General features: G+C 32.8%; 1 protein-coding gene across 2 annotated transcripts; it reads right to left on the bottom strand.

Annotated features, from left to right (window-relative positions):
• Positions 1 to 11,541: 11,541 nt before the first annotated feature.
• LOC114379280 (BEL1-like homeodomain protein 1) lies at positions 11,542 to 16,771 on the bottom strand. 2 transcript variants are annotated; one of them, XM_028337913.1, is made up of 5 exons: positions 16,501 to 16,771; positions 15,035 to 15,938; positions 14,032 to 14,405; positions 13,781 to 13,841; positions 11,542 to 12,900 (listed from the first exon to the last, which is right to left on the bottom strand). In XM_028337913.1, the coding sequence occupies exons 2-5, from the start codon at positions 15,872 to 15,874 to the stop codon at positions 12,043 to 12,045; spliced, it is 2,133 nt and encodes a 710-aa protein (XP_028193714.1). In that variant the 5' UTR covers positions 15,875 to 15,938; positions 16,501 to 16,771; the 3' UTR covers positions 11,542 to 12,042. The 2 variants fall into 2 exon arrangements, with proteins under 2 accessions (XP_028193714.1, XP_028193715.1); XM_028337914.1 differs by lacking the exon at positions 16,501 to 16,771 and adding an exon at positions 16,208 to 16,295.
• Positions 16,772 to 26,065: the final 9,294 nt, after the last annotated feature.

Here is a 26,065-nt window from a genome sequence, read left to right as displayed (position 1 = left end):
GACAAAAAACAGAGAGGCAAGGCTGAAGGAAGACAAGCAAGCTGCTTTCCTCCGATTTTACTTCAACATTCCATTTTCCTCCTTGTATTCCCATTGTACTTGAGTTCTCAATGTTAATGGAAGGCTAAACACTCCATTGTTGGAGAGTTTTCCATTGAACACTTTTGATGTAAAAACTCTAACTATCTATTTAATATTATTGTTAGTGTCTTTGCTTCTATCTGTGGTTATTTTCATATATGTGACTTGATCATCCATTTATGTGTTTTGTAGGATTTAAGTGTTGGAAAATGCTATTAATCCTTAGAACTTGGTAGAACAGCTAAGATTCTGCATCTCTAGGAATAGTGTGAAGTATTTTAGTATAGTTTGCATCTAACTTGTCATGCGGCCTACTTAGGTTTAATTCGTTGAGGAATCAAGAATGAAACTATGAGGGTTAGACTCTTTCATGTGAGGAATCGCAGTTAGAGTAAATTTATAGGTGCAAGTGACATTAGGATAATATTAAATAGAGAAAAAAAATTATAAACACATTAAGAGAGAGTTCAGTAGGAAGCTCCCCGACATATTCAACTTGCTATTTGTTTCATTCACTAAACTCAGCGCTTATTTCTAGTACTCATTCTAAATTTGGAAAGATTGATATAGTCTATCTTATGACATGAATGAATTGTTGAATTTCACATTAATCCAACTATAAATTATTTACAAACTGAATATGTGTCATTGAAGTACAAAAAATTTCTTGTAAATACGATACTCGGTCTTACCGTTTTAATTACTACTTGGATGAATTGATGTACTTGTCAATAATTGAACAGTGACTTTGAAGCTTTCTCCTCTAAGACCACCTAAAACATGCATTAATAGTGTCATACACTAACACCACATTTTCATTTACATTTTAAGTGATTTGTAAGTATACATAATTAGTTATTTAGAGATTTCGATGATGTCTTCAAAAGTTTAGTATATTTGTTAACAACCTTAAATAAATAAAACATGATTCCTTATGAAAAATAATATTTCTATAGGAATCCTACGATTAACTTTATCTCACAACTCATGATATTTGACTATAACAATAAAAATAACTAGATTCAAATATTATTTTAAGGAATGCAATGTTATTAACTTAATGTCATCAATAAATTAATTATTATATTAAATCTATTCATTCTTTCTCTCTACTTTTTTTACTTAATAGTTGAAAAACAAAGAATGATGAAAAATGGATGTGATGAATTTTATATATCATATATGTGAGAGTGACTGCATGTGTGACTATGATAATAACATATTCAAGTAAAATAATTTTAGATCTATTATGTGTAAACTGCAATAAGAAACTGAATACGAATAATTAAAAAATAGATAATAGCAGATAGTGGGTAAAATACCTTATGATGGTCTTGTAAATAATTTTTTCCTCAAACCAAAAACATTTATTATTATTCGATCAGAGAGACTTATTAATTTGTGTGTATGCTAAAGCTCAAAGCATAATTAGAAGAAGAAGCAACACTTGAATCAGTAGGCAGATACATGTCATTATGTCAAAGTCAGGAACAATCCTCTGTTGGTCAAAGGAATTTTAATTGCAGACTCTAATTTGGAATCTCGTAACAAATTTTTACTATATTTGTTTACTTAATAAAATAAAATTCCAATGCTAAGCATATAGAACAAGTTACGTAAACTATCTCCATTCTCCACGTGGACCCTACTGGATGGATAAAGGAAAATATTAAACTCTTAAACGAGGGAGAAGGACTCTGGCTCTGCCAAACTGGCCCAATGCCATGATGGAGATGCAACTCATGTAATTACGTAACATAACACAATGCCATGAAAGTAATATTTCTCCGAGTACAAAGCAATTCCCCAAAGACAAAACTTAGGTGTTGTTACCGCATGTGCAATATTTATTTGCCTTGTAGTTTCATTAATAAATTGTGAAAACATCACTCATAAAAACATTATCTAGGTCTTGTTTGCTCGGTAACTTTCGCCCCACTTAAGAAAATAAAACAAACATGCTTATCTAATATTACCAACCTCAATTATCTATTATCTAGTCCTATATATTTTATGGCTCGAGAACACAATGCACCACAAATCAAGAGTTCAACTAATTAAGATATACCTTCCACACATCATCACGCACGCAGGAATCACAACTCTAAGTCCTAACACACTAGAACTTACAAATATGCCTAAGTAGTCCTAATCATATGCAGGTAATCACACTAAAGCTTTCAGGGCCATCGAAAATTCCAAATTGATCCATCACACATTCTTCATTGTTGGACTGTATTGGTAGTTTATTAGATGATAGTTGATAGTTGATAGTTTTAGAGAATTATTTTAGAAAGAAGGTTATGTTATTGATTTCTTGGATGATCAATTACAACATACCAATTGCCTATTTATAGGCTCAAGTCACCAACATCTCAATGGTGGTGAATGTTTCTACATTACTTTAGGTATTTTTAGAGTTTTCATGATAGATTAGTATCATGATAGTTCTAGGTTCTTATATCTTATACATACACTTATAATTCTAGATTGTTCTATCATATTCATACACATTATACACTACAAGAAATATGCCCATTTGCCAGGGATTTTTGACAGGGACATTAACCCCTGGCAAATTTCCCAGGGACTAAGCCAAGGAAACCCCTGGCAAAATGACATTTGAGAAGGCTGGGACCACTTACATTTACACAGGGGTTTGTCCCTCGCAAAAATACAAAAGCCTTGGCAAAAAAAAGAGCGGGAAATGAATTTTAAAACAGCATGTTGTTTTCACACGGCCAAACACACGGGTATGCCCTCGTTTTCTGTAAAGCTGACGGAATCTTCCCATAAGTCAACACGACATGACCATGCACTGCAAAAAGCTGTGCGGCCCAGACGTGACAGGGGTGTTACCCCTCGGAAATGGCATGCAGCCCCTGGCAAAAAGGAATCCCTGCTTTCCTAGCTGCACCGTTCTGCTCATATAGCTGAAGCTAGGAGGTTAGCCTTTGACTCTGTTGTTTTGCGAGGGGCATTCCGTGAGTTATTCCCTGGGTTTTTTTACACTATATAGCCAAACCGCGTGTTTATCCTCATGCTCAGTGTTGTGTTTTTGAAACTTAGAAAAATTTTCGGTTTCCATTTCCATCCTCACCAGTTCATTTTCAATCCATTATCATTCAGTTCATACACTTGTTCTATAATTTGGTAACACTCTTTTCACTTATTATATTTTTCTGTTTTTATTTGTTACTACTTATTAACATAAATATTTTTTATTGTATCAGTGTCCAAATTTGCCTCCTCCTGCTGCTCCTTGCTCTCTGAATTTGTTCTCTCAAGCTTCAACAAGTTAGTAATTTTTCTACTTATAATTTTAGATATATGATGTTTATATATATGATGTTATAATTTTGCATGATCTGTCAAAGAAAATATGATGTTTCTACTTGCATGATGTGTTATAATATATGATGTTTATATATATTTCGAATTTTGTTATTAATAAAACTGTTTAATTAGAAACTGTATAATTTTTTTGTTTAATAAAACTGTTTAATTTTGCATGATCTGTTTAATAAAACTGTTTATATAAAACTGTTTATATATAATATATGATGTTAACATTTTTAAAACTGTTTATAAAACAGTTTAGTTAGAAAAAATGTTAAAACTAGAGAAAAAAAATGTATATTTTAAAAAAATATATACCGTTTCACAGGGGTTTGCCCCTGGCAAAACCCCTGGCACTGTATGATTTGACTTGTGTCAGTACAGCAGCGCGTCAGAAAAGTGTGCAGATGCGTCAGTGAGAAGACAGGGGCTAAGACAGGGATTTTGACAGGGATTTTGCCAGGGATTTTGCCAGGGCCAGCCCCTCGTTTTTTTGCCAGGGGTGAAATCCCTGGCAAACTGATTTGCGATGGGCGTTTTTCCCAGGGATTCAGCCCCTGGCAAAATCCCTGGCAAACGTCCATTTCCCAGGGCTTTTTGTTCTTTTCCCAGGGAATCCGCCCCTGGCAAACGAGCTTGTTTCTTGTAGTGATAGTTCTAGATTGTTCTACCATATTCATACACACTATAGTTCTAGGATATTCTACCATTTTCATACATATTATATTTAAGAATATTCTAGAAATTTGTAGCAATTTCAACACTCCTCATTGATGCAAATTTCTGTAACTCCGAGCATAGCTCGTAATTCTTCAAATATTGGTCTCGGCAACGCCTTCGTGAATATGTCTGCAATTTGATCTTCTGTTCTGCAGTAGTTGAGTTTGATCTCTTTAGTTGCTTCAGCTTCTCTGATAAAATGATACTTGATTGCTATGTGTTTTGTTCTGCTGTGAATGAACTAGATTCTTTTCCATTGCAATTAATGATTTGTTGTCGCACTTGATTTTAGTAGGCTTATCTTGTTTTTCTCGCATGCCTTCAAGTATCCTACGAAGCCATATAGCTTGACTCGTTGCTTCAGCAGCTGCCACGTACTCTGCTTCTGCTGTTGATTGTGCTACTGTAGCTTGCTTCTTCGACGCCCAAGAGAACATTCCCGATCCTAGTGAGAAAGCATAGCCAGAGGTACTCTTCATGTCATCTGCCGAACCTTGAGACTTGATGTAAAGTGTAGGCTCACTCTTGCTCCTCCTGAATCCTTGATCCATGAAATAATGATTGATTCTGCTATACCATGCTCGAGGTGCTTGCTTCAAACCGTAGAATGCTTTTCTTAGTCTTAACACTTTGCTTTCTTTGCCTTCAGACACGAATCCTTGTGGTTTTCCCACATAGATCTCTTCTTCAAGTACGCCGTTAAGGAAGGCGGATTTGACATCTAGTTGATGGATACTCCATCCTTTTTGTGACGCAAGAGCTATTAGAGCTCTTATGGTATCAAGACGAGCTACTGGTGCAAATGTCTCATTGTAGTCAATTCCGGGTTGCTGTGAGTAACCCTTAGCTACTAGCCTCGCCTTGTGTTTCTGTATGGTGCCATCAGGGTTGAGCTTTGTCTTATAGACCCACTTAACCCCAATGACATCTTTTCCATGGGGACGATTTACTAACTCCCATGTGTTGTTTTTTTCGATCATCTGTATCTCTTCTTCCATTGCCTTGACCCATACTTCCTGCTTTGACGCTTCTTCAAAGCTTCCAAGTTCAAGTATGGCCAAGTTACTGATTTCATATATGTCCACCAAAGATCTTACTTGTCTTGGAGTAGACTCTGGTGATGATAGTTTTTGATCTTGTTGTTATGGTGGAGGTGAAGGTGGTTCACCTGGGTCTTCTTCCTCAGCTTCTTCTTGAGGTAGTTGAGCGGGTATAAGAACGTTCTTCTTCACTTTTTCTTCATCCCAATTCCAAGAAGCATACTCATCAACTTCAACATCTCGACTGATGACGAGTTTCTTAGTTTGCAAGTTGTAGACACGGTAGCCCTTAGAGATATTGTTATACCCAAGGAAGATACCTCGTATAGTCTTGTCTTCAAGCTTGTGCCTCTTCATGTTTGGAATATGAATGTAGCATATAGATCCAAAGACCCTTAGGTGCTTTGCTAATGGCTTCTTCTCATTCCAAGCTTCAATTGGAGTCTTGTCTTTTACAGACTTAGTTGGACATCTGTTGAGTATGTAAACTGTAGTGTAGACTGCTTCAGCCCAGAATGTGTTAGGTAATCCCTTCTCCTTGAGCATCGATCTAGCCATTTCCATAACTGTGCGATTCTTTCTCTCGGACACTCCATTTTGTTGAGGAGAATATGCGACTGTAAGTTGTCGCTCAATGTCTTCATCCTCACAAAATCTTTCAAACTCGCGAGAGGTGTACTCTTTGCCACGACCACTTCTTAGTACTTTTATTCGTTTTCCACTTTGATTTTCATAAAGGGCCTTGAACTTTTTGAATACTCCAAAGACTTTTTATTTTTCTTTTAGAAAATATACCCATGTCATTCTAGAGAAGTCATCAATGAAGAGTATGAAGTACCTGTTGTTCTCATGTGATGGCGTCCTCATTGGTCCACAGACGTCCGTATGTATCAGCTCCAATAGATCTTTCGCTTTCCATACTCCGCTTGTTGAGAAAGGAAATCAGTGTTGCTTACCAAGGAGACATCCTTCACACACTTCATTGTTCTTCTTTATGCTTGGAAAATCTCTCATCATGTTCTTCTCATGTAACAACTTCAAGGCATGTGTGTTGAAGTGGCCAAATCTTCGATGCCATAGCCATGAATCATCAACTTGTACCTTCATGGCAATGTTTGTTGCATATTTTAAATTTAGAGGGAAGCTTCTATTGCTCTTATTCATCTTTACTTAGGCTATCTCAAACCTTTTATTTTTGTTGTCTAAGATTTTGCATAGACCTCCTTCAAAGTGAAGTGTGTAGCCTCTCTCCATCATTTGGCCAATGCTTAGAAGATTTTCTTTTAGGCTGGGAACTAGTAAGACATCATGGATGAGTCGTGTACCTTTATCTGTCTCCACCATGACAGTGCCTTTGCCTTTTGATTCAACCACACTTCCCATTTCCCAGTCGAAATTTGACTTTGACAGACTCATCAATGCTTTTGAAAATAGTCTCATCCTTGGCCATGTGATTGCTACATCCATTATCCAAGTACCAGCTTCCTCCATTTTCTTTTATTGAGTCTTGAGTGGCATAGAACATACATTATTCTTGATCATGCTCCTTTGCGATATTGACTTGATGACTATTTTTGTTGCAACAATATTTCTCGGCGTACCTGAACTTCTTGCAATGGTTGCATTGTAGCATATTACGGAACCAACAATTTTTCTCTGCGTGGCCTTGCCTTTTGCATATATTGCATGGAGGATTTTTATCTGTTTTGTTCTTAAGGAAATTCCTAGAACCTTCTCTTCTTCTGGAAGTTTCTCCATAATTTTTCTTTCCTCCATTTTCTTTGTTTTGGGGCTAAAATTTAAACTTTGACTAGAAGGCATTTTCAAGTGTATCTTCTTTATGTTTATACAGTCTTTGCTCATATGCTTTAAGAGAGCCCACAAGTTCTGTCTCTGATAGAGTGGACAGATCTTTGGTTTCCTCAATCGTTGTCACGATTGGGTCAAACTTTTGGGGCATAGTAATTAGAATTTTCTCAACAATTTTCTTGTCAAGAATATCTTCCCCAAAAGCTCTCATTTGATTAACTATTTCTTTAACTTTAAAATAGTAATTTTTAACTGTCTCAGACTCCTTTATCTTCAATAGTTCAAAATCTCTTCTTAGAGATTGAAGTTTAATGGCACGTACCTTAACACTTCCTTGAAACTCCTCCTGCAATGTGTTCCACGCTTCTTTGGCAGTCTTAGCTCCCATAATTCTTGGGAAAATTGAATCAGTCACCGCTTGTTGCAAGGTGAACAACGCCTTTGAATTTTTCTATTTATTTTTCTTCAACTCTTTTTCTTGAGATGCATTAAGAGCTGAAGTATTCGCGGGAACAGTGAAGCCTTCTTCTACTATGTCCCATAAATCTTGAGATGAAAAATATGTTTCTATTTTAACACGCCAGAAATCATAATTTTCACCATTGAAGATAGGGACAGAAATAGTTGACGATTGAGTAGTGTTATCCTTAGCTTAAAAAAAATACTATTGTAGTGGGTTAATAGTATAAAGGAAATTTTTGAAGTAGTTGGGAGGATTTTGGAATAGAGGTAGGTAATATAACTACGCTCAATGTATAACTGAACATAGCTCTGATACCACTGTTGGTAGTTTATTAGATGATAGTTGATAGTTTTAGAGAATTGTTTTAAAAAGAAGGCTATGTCATTGATTTCTTGGATGATTAATTACAACATACCAATTGCCTATTTATAGACTCAAGTCACCAACCTCTCAATGGTGGTGAATGTTTCTACATTACTTTAGGTCTTTCTAGAGTTTTCATGATAGATTAGTATCATGATAGTTCTTGGTTCTTCTATCTTATACATACACTCATAGTTATAGATTGTTCTACCATATTCATACACATTATAGTTCTAGATTGTTCTATCATATTCATACACACTATAGTTCTAGGATATTCTATCATTTTCATACATATTATATTTAAGAATATTCTAAAAATTTATAACAATTTCAACAGACTGGTGCTGAACAAGAACCATAATTTGAGTTCAAGTCAGACTGGTGCTGAACAAGAACCATAATTTGAGTTCAAGTCATGCATATGAGTAAAGAAATCAATAAACAAAATTGTTTAATTATTTGACATTCACTTTCTATTCAATTTTCCTTTCAAACTTTCTTTTCTAGTCTCTCTCTTAATTCACTTTTCATCAGATCATTCATCACATTATTTTTCTCTCTTAATTTCTTTAATTATTTTTTTCTTTCTATCTCACACTTTTTTCTACTCATAACCTAAAAAAATGAGGTGTACATGGTTGAACCTAATAGTAATGGTTGGCAACACTACCAAAGTATTCAACTACTTATATATGTTGATGACAAGTGATTTCAAGCCCCTTAAATTAGTCATTCATTTTCAGTCCAATGAAATTGTTTCATCTAGTTAGTGACACACCTTGCAAGAAAGAACTACTTTGGTATCAAGATATCCCATGAGAAAACAAATTAGAAAGAGGACGAAGAAAGAAACCTCAACCCCAAAAGGATGGAATTGTTGGTGCTAACATTAGGCAAATTCATTAGTTCCAAATAGTCCCTAACGGAGGCCGCAATTGCAATTTCAGAAGGCAAATTCGATGCTGCCATGGAGATCCTAACCCTTTTATCGCTGAATTCATATCAAGGCTTCGTGAATTGCATGGTTTCTGTGCTCAAATCATGGATGAAGAGCATGCTCATGACATAAGCTAGCGGAGGAAACACTAGTGGAGGTGTAGGAAACCTTGACGGATTTCACGCGGTTGCGATTGAGGACGAGGTCAAGAAGAATGATGTCGAAGTGTTGAGGTCGAGGAGAGGCCCTCAAATATGTACTAGCCATTGATGAAGCCAAACATAAAGATGACTACGCGGACGACGTCGGTGTAGGTTGAAGATGCGAACAAGGAAAGAGTAAACAACGACTTTGAAGGGTTATGTTTGTTTTTGAGGTAGTGCGTGTGCTACTGCTAGGGTTTTGTTCTTGCTGAAAGAAAGTAATCGGTTCTTGGGCTTTGTACCTGCACCAGTGGGCTTTTACTTCCTGCACCCCTAATTTTTGTTAAACGACAACATCGATTTTTAAATAACCGATGTTAAAATTGTCCTATGAACATTGGTTTTTTAAAAACTGATGTTGTAAGTGCTTAGATAATATCGATTTTTAAATAACTGATGTAAAAATCTCTCAGTTAACATCAATTTTTAAAATAATTGATGTTAAAATCGATCTGTTAACATCGGTTTTAGAATAATCAATGCTAACGATGACTTTTTATTTACAAAAATATCACCACGCATTTTTTAGCATTGGTTTTCATCATAACCGATGTTAACATGATGATGTTAAAACCAATTATTTTAGTAGTGTCTCCAAAAAAAAGATAACAGAATTGTGATTCGTTGTAACATTATCTATAATTGAATCAGGATTTCGTTGAACATAAATTTGCTGGTAAAAAATATCATTGCAAAGAAGGGCATTGAAGGGGGGAAGGGAAGGGTCTTGTATGTTTTGGGGAAAGGAAGAATTTTTGAATGAAAAGAGAAGAAGGGAAGAGCGTCTCGTGTTTTTTGGGGGAGAAAGGAAGTGTGGAGAGTAGGGGTGAAGAAGGTGCAATTAAGATATACGCTCCATTCTTTGTCATCTTTTATTTCCATTTCTTCTCACTCATTTTCAATAAAGATGTACTATTAAAAAAAATCCATTTTACTTTTGACATGTATTTTATTTTACAACACATAACTTAGATAGATTATAATACAATAACTAAAATAAATTTATATTATTGATTATAAATTCAAAATATAATTTATATATTTAAAATATTTATATATTATGAATTTAATTATAATTAATGTAACTCATATATTAAAATATTTATTAATTTATTATAATTTTAATTCTCTAAAAATAAATATTTATCATATATATATCACATGCATATTAATATTAATATACTAATAAAAGAAAAATGATGATATGAATAACTAAAAGAATGTTAAGTTAAATAATGCATATAAAGATACAAAGTGAGACATTGAGAAGAGAAACTCTACCAGTACTAAGTACATCATACAGCTATTCCTTCCTGTGAGCCACAACCCAAGAAGTGTTGCAGTGGGACCTAGCTGCATGGAGCCCGCTTCGTTCGTTCTTGTTTGATGTTAGGTTTGAGTGATCAGATCCAAACTCTTTCCTTTTCTTCTCAGTACACTATTGTCTACTGTGGCATGGTATATATCATATAAAAAGCAACGGGTGCCCACAAGCAAGGTGCTCCGTTCTCATGCCCCACTGCTTGAAGAAATTATTACATAATGTAGGAGTATATAGGTGATTCTGACTAATCTCTATATAACACATTATTAACTCATTTTATAAATTTATATATATATATATATATATATATATATATATATATATATATATAAATAAATAAAAGCATTTGTTGCATGACGATTAGTGAAACAAATGGTGGCTCCGAACATATAATAATTCCTCCATCGCTAGTTTATAACATGAACTACAAGTTTCAAAGAGATATAATTACAAGAGGTTCGGACTAGCGAGGTACAGTGGCGGATTTTATAAAATAAAAAAAATGGAATTGACCAATGAGTTTATTACTTTCTTGCTTTTCATTATTGTAAAGAATGGAAACAAATGTAGTAGGGCTTCTAGACATTCTCATTCCCTCGGTCATATATATAATTACGTGTTTTAGCCTTTTAGGTAACCTTGAAACCCCTCCCAATTCATTAGCATGAAGAAATTAAACAAACCTAATGGATACAGATATAGAAAACAAGATAACAAAACGTTTTTACGTATTGTACCTTTGCCCACAATATAGTTTTATAAAATTTATGATCAGACGTACGTTAAACTCTAATGAAGAGGAGTTTATAAAGGAAAAGAGAGAAATTTGATCTACCAAACAACTGCTTTCAGGTTAATTAATTAGGGAAGGGTCCGATTAATTACTTTTGCATGCAATGTAGTGGTAGTGTGTCAAAAGTAAATACTTGAGAAGTTATAATTATATATACTACATTAACTTGGTAATGATAATGGAAACGAAGAGAAAAATATGAAATAAAATGAGTAATAATGTAATGAAGAAAAATGGTTAAAATTATAATATATATATATATATATATATATATATATATATATATATATATATATATATATATATATATATATATATAACTCAAATTCTCAAACTCTATTTTATGAAGGCGTCCAAATTGTACGCATATCCGTATATTCCCTCTCATGCATGTCTCCCACAATTAATTCCACCTTGAACCACCAGCTATGCACAGAAGACAAACGCACATGAAACGAGAATTACATGCAGGAATAACTAATTTTACAAAGCAATGCTTCTTCTTCTATACACAAATAATAACTCTCGTGCACAAATATATATAACATCAAATCAAAAGAAATCATTCAAATCCATCTACATAACTGGCTACATCCAATACCATATACATTATATATATACCCCCTCCCCAACTTTTATGAATCCTATAATTAATTAAGCTAACTTAAATCTCTGCAAGTATAATCCTATACTACTATCCAATCTTTACAGGGAGCTAGCAACCCCTCCCATTCCAGGAATTTCAGTATACCAAAATCACGGTACATTTCATAATTAGTGACTGCATATGCATGTGCATGTATATATATGTGAAAACAACATAAACCCTCTCCTTTTCTTTTCTTGGTGCTGCTAGCTAAGTCTTCTGCCAAGTTAATTAGCGTGTCTAGAGAAACACTCATCAGAATTCTAAGATTTCTCACATAAATTATCCAATATTTTTAGCTGGCTACCTAGCCATCAGTACTTAGGCCACGAAATCTGGCAATAACTGATGAGCAACAAACCTCTTTCTGTTTTGAATGTCAATGCTCTCATAAGTGGTTCCTGAGTGAGAAGAAGGTGGAGTGTTGATAGCACAAAACTCATTTCCATTTGTTCCCATTTCAAGTCTCCTTCCCAAGTGTATATTCTGTGAGAGAAATCCATGTTGTTGAGTTCCTGGCATAGAAAGGTTCTCATTGTGGGGAAGTCCAAGTGTGAGAGAAACACCATTTCCATGGAACCTTGAAGCCAGTTGCTCAGTAGTGACATTAAATCTGCTTCCCATGTCTTCCATGGTGAACGCTCCAAACCCTCCACCATGGTTTGCATTGCTAGTCATCAAAGGGTATCCATCTTTCTGGTGGTGCCTTTCATTGCCAAACTTTGTGTTGTTGGCTTCTCTATTATTTGCATGATCACCATTATTATTATGCTTCATTTCCATGCCCACTGAGAGTATACTACTTGGAGAGTTTTGAATTTCCGAACTTCTTGGTTTCTTTGGACTCCTAATTTGCATGTCAGATGATCCTGCAAGATGGAAACCAGAGGGGGATTGAAGGGACCCTCCCATTGGAGACATTGAAGAGTTTGTTGAGATCTCGGTTGGAGAAGTGTTTTGGTGTTTGAAGCTTTCTTGCTTTGATTGGAGATGATCGAGTTTAATGGCACCTGATTCGGGTGCAACATTTGCTGTTGAACCCAACTCCTTGCTCGATTCCTTTGATTTGGTGTTTTCTGAGGCATTACCTTGTTCATGTTCCTTGATTTCTTCCAAGTACATTTCTTCAACCATTGGCTTCCAAAGCCGAACTCGGGCATTGATAAACCAGTTTGACACCTGCATTAAAAAGAGTATCAGAAACCTCTCACATTGCTAGCTACAACTGTCGTTATTAGTTCATGTTACCGAACCACTTTAATGTGTATATTAACCAGGGGGAGGAGGACTGCAAAATGTTGTTCCTTTGATTTTGTGACGTATTTTTGAAATGTTTATAAACCAAAAAGATGAAAAAACAAGTGAAATGTTTATATACAGTTTTAATTTTATTTTGTAAGATCATATATTTGGGGAGAAAATATAGATTTGTTGTTTTAGTGTATTGTCCTAGGAAAAATATCAACTTTCACCGCATTTTGAAGTGGAAGAAGAGAGTGATGGGAAGAAAAAGAAACAGGAGAAAAAGAAAATAAAAATTGTGATAAATGATATGATACTAAATAAATAAAAAATGTGAAAAGAATTGAAGATGAAAGTGAAATTAAATTTTTGTTTATAATCCTCCCTTTTCGTCTTTGGCTCTATGAATTGCTCTTAAACACGTACCCACACTTCAATTTACAACAAGAGTTTCAAATGTGAAATTTCTAAAATTAAGTATAACTTGTATTCTTGGTTTAGTTTATTTAAAATGAAACTCATCGATTAAACTATTAACTTGACACTTAGAGAAAGAGAAAGGTTTTTTTTAAAAATATAAATATGATAGATAATACGAAATAATAAGAGAATAAAGAAAATAATAGGTGAATGTTAATAAGGTATTTGATATATAAGAATATTTATATCATAACTCTACTAAAAAAGTTTTTTTTTATCAGCTGTCTCAAAAGCTTTTAAAGAAAAAGTAATTTACATCAAGCATGTATTAATTCTTTCTCAAAATTTAATTTTACATTTTCCTTAAGGTATACATGGTTTGATGAAATTAACATACCTGGCTCCTAGAAAGTCCAGTTTGTTTAGCAAGCATAACTTTATCGGAGTCCTTTGGATATCTGCAGGCCACAATAAGTAATAAGTCGATGGCAAGTATACATAATATATACCTAAAATGAAAGTAATAAGTCGATGGCAAGTATACATAATATATTCCTAAAATTAAAGTAATAAGCCGATGGCAAGTATACATAATATATACCTAAAATGAAAACAAAGGTTAATAGTCCCAAGAAATATGTTACGTACGGGTGAAGGAAATGCTCAAAAAGCCAAGCCCGAAGAATGGAAACAGCTCGTTCAGGCAAGCCTCTCTGGGGCCTCCATGCATTGGGCTGAATCATTCCTAGTTGCTGAAGTGCCCTTTGTTGCCGAAGATGGTGGTCAACATACCTAAGCCTTGACCCTTCTACTTTAACTCCTAAGCAATCATCTTCACCCAATGTCTTGCTCGTGGCTTTGATTTGTGCAGAGATTGCATCTTTCAGGCACCTGAATTGCTTTGAGATAGTTTTTAGGGCAAGGGCAGTGTAAGATTTTGCCGCCCCATAACCCGCTGCTTGCTCAAATGATGATACCACAATTTGCATTTGGTGGTGATATTGTCTGTACCTTTGTTCTACCTGCAATTAAATGAAAATTAAATAAATAACAATAATTAGAATCACATGTATATGTATATAATAAATGTAATTAAAAGTTAGACTGGACTTTAAGATGAATCATGAAAAGAGACAAACATAGTAAGAAAATTGGACCATTATTAGTAGATTTTATACTTTAACTCTCTCCCACTTCATCAATCTGAATCATTGCTGAAGCTGACCCAACTGGGTCCGAACTCAAATTATTCTCTGACAGTACTCACTAGACCAAATTACTTTTCCTGCCAGTTTAATTACTTTCCTTTCCTCTACACATAATTTCAGGACACAAGAAATAACTGAAAGCGAGAGACAGCAGCATCACACTGTCAATTTCACTGACCCTTGCCAGTGTCACATTCTTGATTATTGCCCGCTCCAAAAGCTGAATATGGTACATAATTTTCCAATTACTGAATAATATCATCACCAACACAGACTGAATAACTGACAAAATCAAACCAAACTAAACCGAACACCACTCTTAAAACCCACTACTTAATTATAGCTAGTACTTTCACAATATCAATCAAACATGTATATATATATATATATATATATATATATAATATTGCATGACAAATCCAAAATTCACTAATTAAAATTACCTCATCGAGCATGGAGACAAGCTTAGACTTCTTCATCTGAAGTTCTTGCCTCTGAGCGGTGCTGAGTTCGACAACTTGTTTCCCTGCACTGTTTTCTCCTCCACCACTTGAACCATCACCACCGCCAGCAGCTCCAGAATTAGTAGATTCCCTATTTGCTTTCACCTTCTCTGCAAATTTTTCCTCTTTGTAGATTCCTTTTCCCACGTTCACAGCTTCATCCAGAAGCTCCTGTGCAGCTTTCAAATAGTTCGACCCCATAATAACACCTGAAACACCGGTAGATGCCGACGTCGGCGAGTTCCCAATTCCGGCGACGTTGCCCTGTCCGGCCACGTCAAGCTCGCCGGAAACTGATCTAAAATTTGTTTGCTGGGAGGAAAGGCTGAGAGATAAACCTTGCTGACCCGACCGCCGGAAACCACCGCCACCGGAGCTGCTAGACGGCGTTCCCGGATGATCAACCACCGGACCCCAGAGGTTATAGTGAAGGCGAGGGGCTGTGGCGGAGGCGCTTCCGCCGCCGGAGAATCCGTGGAAGGAGGCGATGTTTTCTCCGAACAAGGACGGTCGGGAGTGGTCATCGGAATTGCCGGATCCGAGGATGTTTGTCATGCCGTGAATCACGTGCTGCTGCTGCTGATGGTTTGGTGACACTGGCGGCGCGTGGGGGATATTCGCGAGGTTGAGCGCGTTGGGATTGACGAGGAGCGCTGTTGGGTGGTGCGGCGCGTCAGCGTAGGGTACGTAAGTTGGGTTCATAAGGTAAAGCGTTTGCAAGCCGCCATCTGCAGAAGAAGGTTGAATTTCCGAAGTGCTTCCGTGAAAGTACATCGCCATGTTGCGTTCTTCTTCTTCTTCTTCTATGATGTCTCTCTCTCTCTCTCTCTCTCACTCAGTGACACTGTACAAAAAAACAACAACAACTTTCTATTATTAGCCTTTCATTTCAATTCATCATTCTTTTCCAGGATCCATATAGTACTTCTATTAGCCCATTATGCATGTATATGGTTCGGTTAGGTTGGATTAACACACGCTTCCTCCACCAATGTTGGGGACTTAATTAAATTCTTGCTTGTTTGACACAGATCCTGAAAAATAAATAAATAGATAAAGATTAAACAGCCTAAGCTGCTGCTGTGTTAGTGAATCCTAGTAAGTTATAAGTACCTTAAAATTCGCAAATCAATCTGGAACAGTACTTAACAATTTAACATCATATCACTCATGGATTGAGGTATGAAAAGGAAGTTGTATCCTGAATATGATTGTTTATGAAAAAGTGATATATATATATATATATATATATATATATATATATAGATGATGGATGAAATGATCAGAAAACAAAATTAAAAAAATAATATAAAAAATACAAAAGTGGAAACAGATCCCGAGAGAAAGGATTCATAATTCACATCAATATATGCAGAAATTAATGAATTGTGTGTGTGTGTCCGTACCATTTTGTTCAATTAATAAATGGATATAGAGGGAGTTATAAACTTGAGATGAAGCTGAGAAGGAAGGTAGAAAGGTGTTGTCTAGATAGACAAAGTGTCCATCATCGCGGGGTAGGGGTGCAAATAAAAGCCTTTCTCTCCCTTTTGCTTTCAGAAGGATTTATATTGGGTTGGGACTTCACTTGGGAGAGTTTCATGAGTAGTACTCTCTCTGCAACTCTGTTGTCTTCTCCAAACGAAAATTTCTATACGAATTTATAATATTTAAAAATAGGGAGATATGAGTGATCAGTGGTGACTGCTGAGATTGTGGTCCTATGTATTTTGGGTAATGATGTTGATTAATTAATTGGGCTTTAAAATTAATATCCCATGTAATTGCTTTTTATTTATCAACAATAATTGACAGTTCAAAAGTAATTTTCTTGTTGTGTTGTACACGCTAAGATCTAGCGTTTGCGCGCGCTACCTATATGCGTCTTATCCTCTACACTTTTTTTAGTTTCTCGTTTTTTTTCACTTTCTTTTCTATCAGTGTGTGTTTGGTAGACATAAAAAGTGATATATTAAAACTCGGGCATAAAAGCAAAACCCCGTAGACATATGTAAAACCACTGCACGCTTTTGTTTGATTAATACAAACCAAACACCCCATCACCTCCAAACACGCACTTAATTAAAAAAAAAAGGAAATTTAATTAAGTTGTCACGATTACGTACGCCGTGTTAAAACTCTACAAAAAGATCAGGACATAATTATAAACCAGAAGAGAAAGAGTTTTAAATAAAGTAGGGTTAGGAGATGAATGACTTGAAAAAGGAAGATAAGGGCTTAAAGGGTTTTCTATATTCGAACCTCATAATAATTAGTCTGTCAACAGTTTAATTTGGCTAGTTTGAATCGTGGGTTAATTCATTTGTGAGAAGGATGGAACTAACACTACTAGAATTTTTCATATTAGGTGCGAATTTTCCTGCGATATTTTTATGAAAAATTTACAGCAAACACGTTTTTTGCAAATTTTTCTACAGATCTTAATCCACCTGTAATTTTCTCGTTGATAAGAATCTCTAATGGCGAGAACTAAAAATTTGTTACTCAACCCAAATCTTGGGGGGTCGTGGATCAAAGAGGGTGATATATGATTCACTCATTTTTAAAATAAAAATAAAAATTAGAAAAATAAATTTAGTTTTATATAACAAGTTTGTAAAAAAAAATTCACTATAAACTAAGATGAAAAAAATATAGAGTTTTTTTAACTATAAAATATCAAAAATATAATACATACTGATATAAAACCAAATAGAGTGTATCAATTATAACAATAAGTACTATAAATTAAAAATAAAACTCAGTATACATAAAATAGTAACCTTATAAAAGGACATTAAAAAATCCTGTCGTATTAAATCTATCATTTGTAATTTTACCACTTAAAAAAAGTGTGAATAATAAATAAAAAAATCACACTGACATGTTGGTCCAGCTGATCACATGTTAGCCAAGAACCCTTAGAGTAAAAATTTGGGCAAGCTGAAGCAAAATAAGTTCAGACTTTAATTTTTCACAGCCTAATCCAAATTCACACATTGGGAAGATCATACCAGTTCTCCATCAAACTAATCTCATTTTGACACTCTTAACAATAACTCCTCTTTTGTCTTTACTACTTTTCTTTTCTCATATATCCCTTTTCCCATTAGAATTCAAGATATTTTCTCCAAATTTTATGTAGTTGAAGGCGGAACTAGATGATTAAAAAAAGAAATATGTAGAAAAAATAGAAAACAAAACAATAAAAAACTAAAATGGAAATATATAGCCATATGTGATAAACTTATAACCATAGAAATAGAAAACAATATAACAGTAATTTTTATTATGCGAGTTGATTAAGTGAAATTTTAATTTTGATTAATGAAAGTATATGAAACAGTGTATCTAAATTTTCCCTTAATTAAAAAATCGATCATAACATGAATGCACTATTTACAAAGTATTTCTAATTTATATGCATGAGATAAATTATTTGATTTCTCTCTTTATCATTCAATGTATATTACAGTATTACTCATTGAAAGTTAAGGACTCGAAGTTATACATATATATACCACTAAAAATATCATTTTATTATGCAATAAATAAATAAATAAATAAATATATATATATATATATATATATATATATATATGCCGAATATCTTTTAAAATAATTATATTTAAGTATTTCAAATGATGATTTCTGATTATATGATAAATAATATTATTTTATATTGTTATTAAATAGACATTAAATTCTAATAATATTAATAATAATAAATAATAATAATACAAAATCGTCCCCACAAAATGTACGTGTTACACCATCAACGATCACGCCTCCAATGAATTATTATCTTTACTTGGAAAGGTAAAATAAAATAAAATAAAAAAATTGGTTTCAATTAATTGCGCTGTCGGTCCCTTAAATACCCTGCTACAAGTAAATTTTTTGTGGATTAGAACATGTGTAGGTATTTTGCTTGCCAAGAATACATCATGGTATCCATTCAATGGAAGCAAAAGTGATAAAAATAAATAAATAAAGAAGAAGAATGATTTAAGAAAGGAAAAAAAATAAAGAATACTTGCTAATTGTATAATAATATTATTATTATAGTTTTTCTTGTTGTTGGATAAGAAAGGTAAAATCTCAAATAGCTAATTGTATATTTTCTTTTAACTCAAATAATAAGTAAAAATACTTAATTTTATATTGATTAAGGATGTTAGCAAAATATATAAAATTTTCTTTAATTTAACGTAAAAATTATATTTCTTAAACTATCCTTAAACATTATTAATTTATTAGAGATGGTATCCACATTTAAATTAACTTAAATTATTTTTGAAATTTCTATAAAAAAAATATATTTTTGAAATAACAACATTAAATAGGTCAAATTAATTAAAAAAAATTATATTTCAATTTAATAAACTTGAAATTTTTTTCTTATATAAAAGTCCCTGAGATTGTTAATGAAAATTAACTTTTCATGCAATCATCAATGGAATACTATGTTAACTCATTAACACTTAGTTCCTCATTACCAGTCTCCACACTTGTAAGAGTTTATACATGTATTCAATAAAGTTGACACACCCCCACACCCCATATATATATATATATATATATATTATCAACATAAAATTATTAATTTTAATTTAATTAATAATCTTAAATTTGAATTTTAGATATATGGAGAGTAGGTATTAAAATATTATCATAAATAATAATTTATCTGTTTTATTTATAAGATTTAAGTTTAAAATGATACTTAAAATTTAATTTATAATATTATTTCATTAATTATTTTTAGACTACAAATACTTTTAATTTTAAAAAAAATATGGACAAACAATTTAAAAATATTAATTACAAAAATAATTTTTAGACAGTCAATATTATTCATGCAATCAGGAGGATAAATCATTATAAATGACTGAATGTCATAGTTATCGACGTCTTTTGGGTGAATGGCTGTATTTCTTTTAAACCGTCAGTTTCATAATGGATTACGAAGTTTAATAATCATTTAAAAAGATAAAATAGGTTGACAGGTGGGATTTTGTTTTAATTACATCTATCAACTTGGTTAACATTGCTTTTAGTGGCAAATATCTTATCAAGAAGATAATTAAAAGAAGGAATCTATTAGTTACTCCTAGAAAAGTGGATGAGAGGAGATGATCACTGAAACGAGAGACTTATATATGTCTACCCTCCCATAATTTAATGTTAGAAGTTTCAATTTGGATGCCCATGATGGGCACAAGGTACCTTTGTCATTTTTACAATTTTTTAAATATTTTTTACGTATCACTCCATGAGACGCTAATTTTGCACCACCCGACCAACACAAACGTTATGATTTTCATTTCAACGAAGATATTTATGTATATGTATAATGTTCTTATTTGATTATTATCAACGTCACTATTTTTAGTCTTTAAAAACACGTAGTATCGATTTTTAACGTTACTATTTTAAGTTAATTATTTTAAAAATTAAAAGTTAATAAAATACTAATATTGTTAAAAAAAACAGAAAAAATAATCAAAATAAAAACATTTAAAATTTAATGTACCAAAATATGTAAAAAAAACAAAATTATTAATTAGTTTTGGTCATGACGGATACTAATGGCAACATTGCGTGACTTAGTCTAAACCAGGAAAATATCGTGGGTAAAATCCATGTTATGTTGATGCTACTATGGTTGAACTTGAGACTTACTTTGATTTTTCGCAGCTAAAATATGGTATTCTTATAATGAGTGTATAGTATTTTATTTTATTTTTTGTCTTTTGATTTATCGTCATTTTTTTAATACTCACTAAATTTATAATGATGTAAGGTTTGAATATAACTTTGGCCTTCTATTTTTTTATAAAACTTAAATTTAACTCGACTTAAATTTACAAACTTTAAAACAAACCGGTGAGATCATACATCTAAAGTGTTGGTTTGCGGAAAAGTTTAGTGTAAGGATATATAGCTCCCTCCCTTGCTATGTAGCCATTAACCACTATGCTTTTCACCCTGATTTGATATACTGTACACTGATCAGTAATAACTCCATATAAATGCGTGCTCATCCAACCAACCTATAGTGACTTTTGCTGTTTTGCATGGTGGCCTAAATAATCATTGTTATAGGTCCACAAAAAGTCTCTCAAGCCTCACTAGTCAATTAAAATGAAAAACACCTGGAGGCTCGCAAAAGTTACAATATTATCTATCTCATCTCTTGCTTTTGCACCCATCTATGACTAGTATTACTATTTACCCCGAAGTAGTGAAGGTGAACCCATCATCATGACTCATACTTACCATGCCCTTGTCAATTGTCACTAACGAATCTCCATTTTGACCACTAGCTACCTAGTAGTTTCTAACTACGATTCATTTTTGTTATCTCATGTCCTTATAAATATACAATTAGGTCATGAACTTAGATGATGTTGGAGCATAGTAGAAACTTATTCTCATGCATAAAATCACCAAGATGAGAATTAAATGGCATTTGCTCCTCCGACAGTACCTCGAAATGAGCAGTTGTGGCCTTGGACCACAGGGTAGTTCTTGGCTTTGCTCATTCAATAGCCACAAGTTGTGGGCCAATATATTTGGGTGCGTCAATATCACACGCCATAATGACAATGCTAAGCGCCTCCAAACACGCAAGTATGTATATTGTTTCGTCTGGTTCTCCCCCAATGTACCCACCAACAGAATTAAAAGCCTTGGTGTGATCATCCTCCATATACAACCTTGTGTAGCATATGATTTTATCCCATTGCCTTTTCCCCCGGGAGAAACTTTTATTAATGGACCTACAAGCGCACCACTTTAGCCATCTCACACCACACTTTAATTCATAAGCCTCAAATATTAATAATAATGAGTTATCAAACATGTACTGTATATCTATTCAATATATTTAGTGATTTTGAGCATTTATATAAAATTTATTTAATGAATAAATATTTAATATTATAGTAAAAAAATTATATTATAGTACCATTGGAACTATGATTTGATAAAGAAAAGTGTAAGCAAAAAGAGATATACATTCTATTACAAAGTCAAAGCATGTTAAAGTTAAACCCCCCAACAACGTACAAGAAGGATTACAATAGAAGATTTTGTCCATCAAAATAGATTGACGGTGGCAGAAATTGAATATATATCATTAACCAAATTAACCAATCCCTGTTGTGATCACCATTATAACACTATAGCATACGATATCACTTGCACCCTTAGCTAGCTTGCATAGCTTGTCTTGAAATGATTGTATATTATTGAACCACGCCAGGAGAATCAATTGAGTTTTGTCCATTCCTATACCAAATGGGGTTTCTCATACCAAGTAACGCGGCTGCGGTCGTAGGCAGCGGGCCACATAGCACCTTCATTATTGAGTTCGAAAATGTTCATAACACACCCAATAATGCAGAGAAACTAGAAATTCTATCTAAAACTCTTTTTTACAACTGCTTCTAAGAGTGAGATAAGAAAATAACAAAGAGAAGTATATATGAAATACGATAAGTAATGTTTTTTTTTTTTGTAATTAAGGGGGGAGATTTGAAGATAACAAAGGAATCTGAGATAAGATACGTGATATAATAAAACAATAGATATAAAATTAATTATAAAAAAACTGTTCTAAAGAATAAGAAAATTATAGAGAAAATGACTCCCTTGCTTGCATGGTATCTTAGAGTCTTCTTCAATAGTTATCGGATGGAACACGCATAATTGTGAAGAAAAAGTTCGTGAAAGAGAGAATAAAAGAACCTACTTAAACTAGTCCTGGAATTGACCTAGCAAAAGCCAAGTGCATGTGACAGGTAAATTTGTCCTACTGTCGACCTTGCTCGTTTACATTTACGAGGGACTATATGTATGTTTTTTATATTGAAATTATAATTGTATGTCAATTTTGTACAACTTTTTCAACAAATTAAAAAGAGAGAGAGAGAGAGAGAAGTGTAGAATAGAAATGACTATTGTGATGGAGAGTTACAGAGAAAAGTAAATTATAAAGTTAAGAAGTATAGATAAATGATTGGCATAACAATGGGGGGAAAATAAAGTAGAACATACAAATTATATGAAAATATTGTAAAAAATCGTTACATGAATATTATACTAACTCATATTTTTTTCCCTGATCATTGTATTGAAGTTGTACTCTTAGCTTTTTCAAGTAATCAAATAGAGCATAAAAAGGGCGAAAAAAAGGTACAGGAATATCTGTAAGGTAAATTCGTACCTTTTGCGGGAAGTCACATAAATGTACTATATATGGTTCCTGAGCAGTGAAATGAGAGGAACAAATCAGAATTCGTTCCACGCCACTTCTTGACGCCATGCTTTCTTCAAAGTCAAATTGTCTTTTCAGTAAGTGTTAGTTATAATTAAGTATAAAGTTTGAAAGCCATATATTATATATAATTTATTGGCTTGATGTTGAAATATGGCTGATGGTAACTGGTCGGAGCAGGGGCGGAGCTGTGTGATGACGGGGACCCCCCAATTTTTTTTAAAAAGATACATATATGCATATTAATTATAATATAATTACTTACTAATTAGTTGTATATGAAAGAGGTGAAAAGCATCAAAAAGAAACTAAGAAAATTATTTCTTAGACTGTTAGGAGTATATACAAAATGTCTTAGTTTCTTAATTATTTTGAAAATTATAAATATATATATATATATATATATATATATACATTATATATATATATATATATGTACCATTTAAAAAAATCTCACCTGCATGTTTAACTATATATTTACAGATATCATTTCTTTTTATTTATATAATTATGTAATTTTTTCTTTTCCTACGTAATTGATAACTTTACATCAGAAAAATTATTTAATACTTTAATACTAATTAAATTAAGCTTCTTTTAAAGAGAAACAATAAGCAAGATGAACAAATTTTATTAACTAATATGGAATTTTTGTTTCTGATTTATATTTTAGGTTTTAATTTGGTATCTTAAATTTTAAAACTTTTACTTTCGTATAATGTTTATGTTAGACTGAATTCATTATTTATACTAACGATGCTAATTTTAATTTACGTGATATCTTTTTATAATTTGTTATGTGTTATCAAATTAATCAAATTTGTTAAAAAAAATGAATTTGATGTAGCGAATAAATTTTAAGAGACCAAAATAAATATTTAAATATAAAGGACTAAATTAAAACTTAAAAAAATATAAATAAGTGACTAAAATTTTATTTTAGTTCATTTATTTTAATTCTTCTAATTTTTTTTGTTGAAGTTCGGAGTAGCCTTCTTTTCAAGTTTCAACAATAAAAACCTATTTTGCAGCTAGTGTATACTTGTCCCACACGAGTTCATTACAAGCTGCTTCAGGGTTTTATGGCAAGAATAATTCATGAGTTCCACCGCCAAAACTTTGTGCTGGCCGTGTCACCTCGTGTCTAGCCACTTAGCTAAGAAAAGTGGAACTAAAAAGATGGATGATTTCTTCGAATCCGGATAATCAGAGAAACTAATAGGGAAACGTTCACCTTTCATGAAATTGATGGGTTTGACCGAAAATTCTGGTTGCTTGAATTTTCAGCATATTTTAAGAGTAAAAGATAAATGGAAATTGGAATATAACGAGTATCCCAACCCTTACATTATTACTCATCAATATGACACAAAAACAATTACCAGTTAATATTTTTTAAGTCTCAAAATAATAGTTATCTTAAATTATTTTATATGAAAATAATAATAATAATAATCAATGAAAAAAACAAAATAATAATAATAAATAAATGAAAAAATATATATATTAATTTTATAAAATTAATCTTATATTATTATTAATATATAAGAAATATAAGTAGAAAAAAATAACTAATATTATATTGAAAAGTTAAAATAATAATTATATTAAAACAATTTTATTCCTTACACAATAATTATAAAAAAAAGAAAGAAATATCTAACATATAAAAAATAAAAATAAAAACCATGGGCACTGTTTCGCGGAAAAAACTTGTTCGTGAATAATGATCCGCGAATGCTAATCAACAAGTATATTGAGTCACACAAATAATATAAAATGGGTATTGAATCACAGGAAACTTGTTTCATTCAGAAAATTTGCATTCAATAAGTAAACATGTGGGTAAAACATGTAAATAATCAAAAGGGGTTTTTTTGTCTACAATTCTAATTAACTACAAACTAAAGTATCAAACAGTGAGAGGTAAAACAATCAAGTAAAAACGTTGGATTATTCTACTGAACCTACTTTGGTGTTACTAAGTATTTTTCTCTATTTAACACTATTTTAGTGTTCTTATGTTGAAAACAACTACTCAAACCAAGATCCCTCGAGTGAATGGGCCTAATTCTATTTAAACTTCTTCATTGATCCCTCAACAAACTTGGTTTAAACAAGTTGCATTAAGATTACAACACAATATAAACTAAATCAGTGCACTCCATCCCTGGACATACAATTTTTTAGCCTGCTCTATCAAGTTCTAAGGTTTTAAAGCACTTCCCAGTACTAAAAATCCTAACTTTACATACAAATGGGTGATCAAGTCACAAATATGCAAGAGACAAGTGCAGATAGAAGCAATGAACACATAAAAAAAACTTTAAATAGATAGTGAGAGAATATTGCATCAAATGATCAGCAGAAATCCCCAACAAGTGGTTTAGCCTTTCATTGCAAGTTAGTAACTTTCAGTACAAATGATAGATTTTTGAAGAAAAACCATGGTTACAAATATATAAGGATGTCTCCTCCACCCCTAGAACCCTAAAATCACTCCTAAAACCTAAACTTTCTTGAAGGCTGGAGCTTTGCTCTATTTTTCGTCTCTCTAGGTGTGTCTCTTCGTTTCCTATCTCTGTGTATTTCTTTTTTTTTTATGCCAACTTCAGTGTTTTAAAGACTCCTTGACGTTTCAGATTCTGAAGGCTCGCTTAACGTCATTTTCTCGCTAAGCGCGAGTT

This window comes from Glycine soja, chromosome 12, assembly GCF_004193775.1.
Source record: "Glycine soja cultivar W05 chromosome 12, ASM419377v2, whole genome shotgun sequence".
Taxonomy (NCBI): Eukaryota; Viridiplantae; Streptophyta; class Magnoliopsida; order Fabales; family Fabaceae; genus Glycine; species Glycine soja.
Note: the sequence above shows the minus strand (reverse complement) of the source record. Positions and strands in the feature narration are given on the sequence as shown.

Coding starts and splice junctions, on each gene's coding strand:
- LOC114379280 (XM_028337913.1), bottom strand. CDS start 15,874: ATGGCGATGTACTTTCACGGAAGCACTTCGGAAATTCAACCTTCTTCT. Junction 14,406..15,034: donor TTGTCTCCATGCTCGATGAG/GTAATTTTAATT, acceptor ATTTAATTGCAG/GTAGAACAAAGGTACAGACA. Junction 13,842..14,031: donor TTTGAGCATTTCCTTCACCC/GTACGTAACATA, acceptor TGTGGCCTGCAG/ATATCCAAAGGACTCCGATA.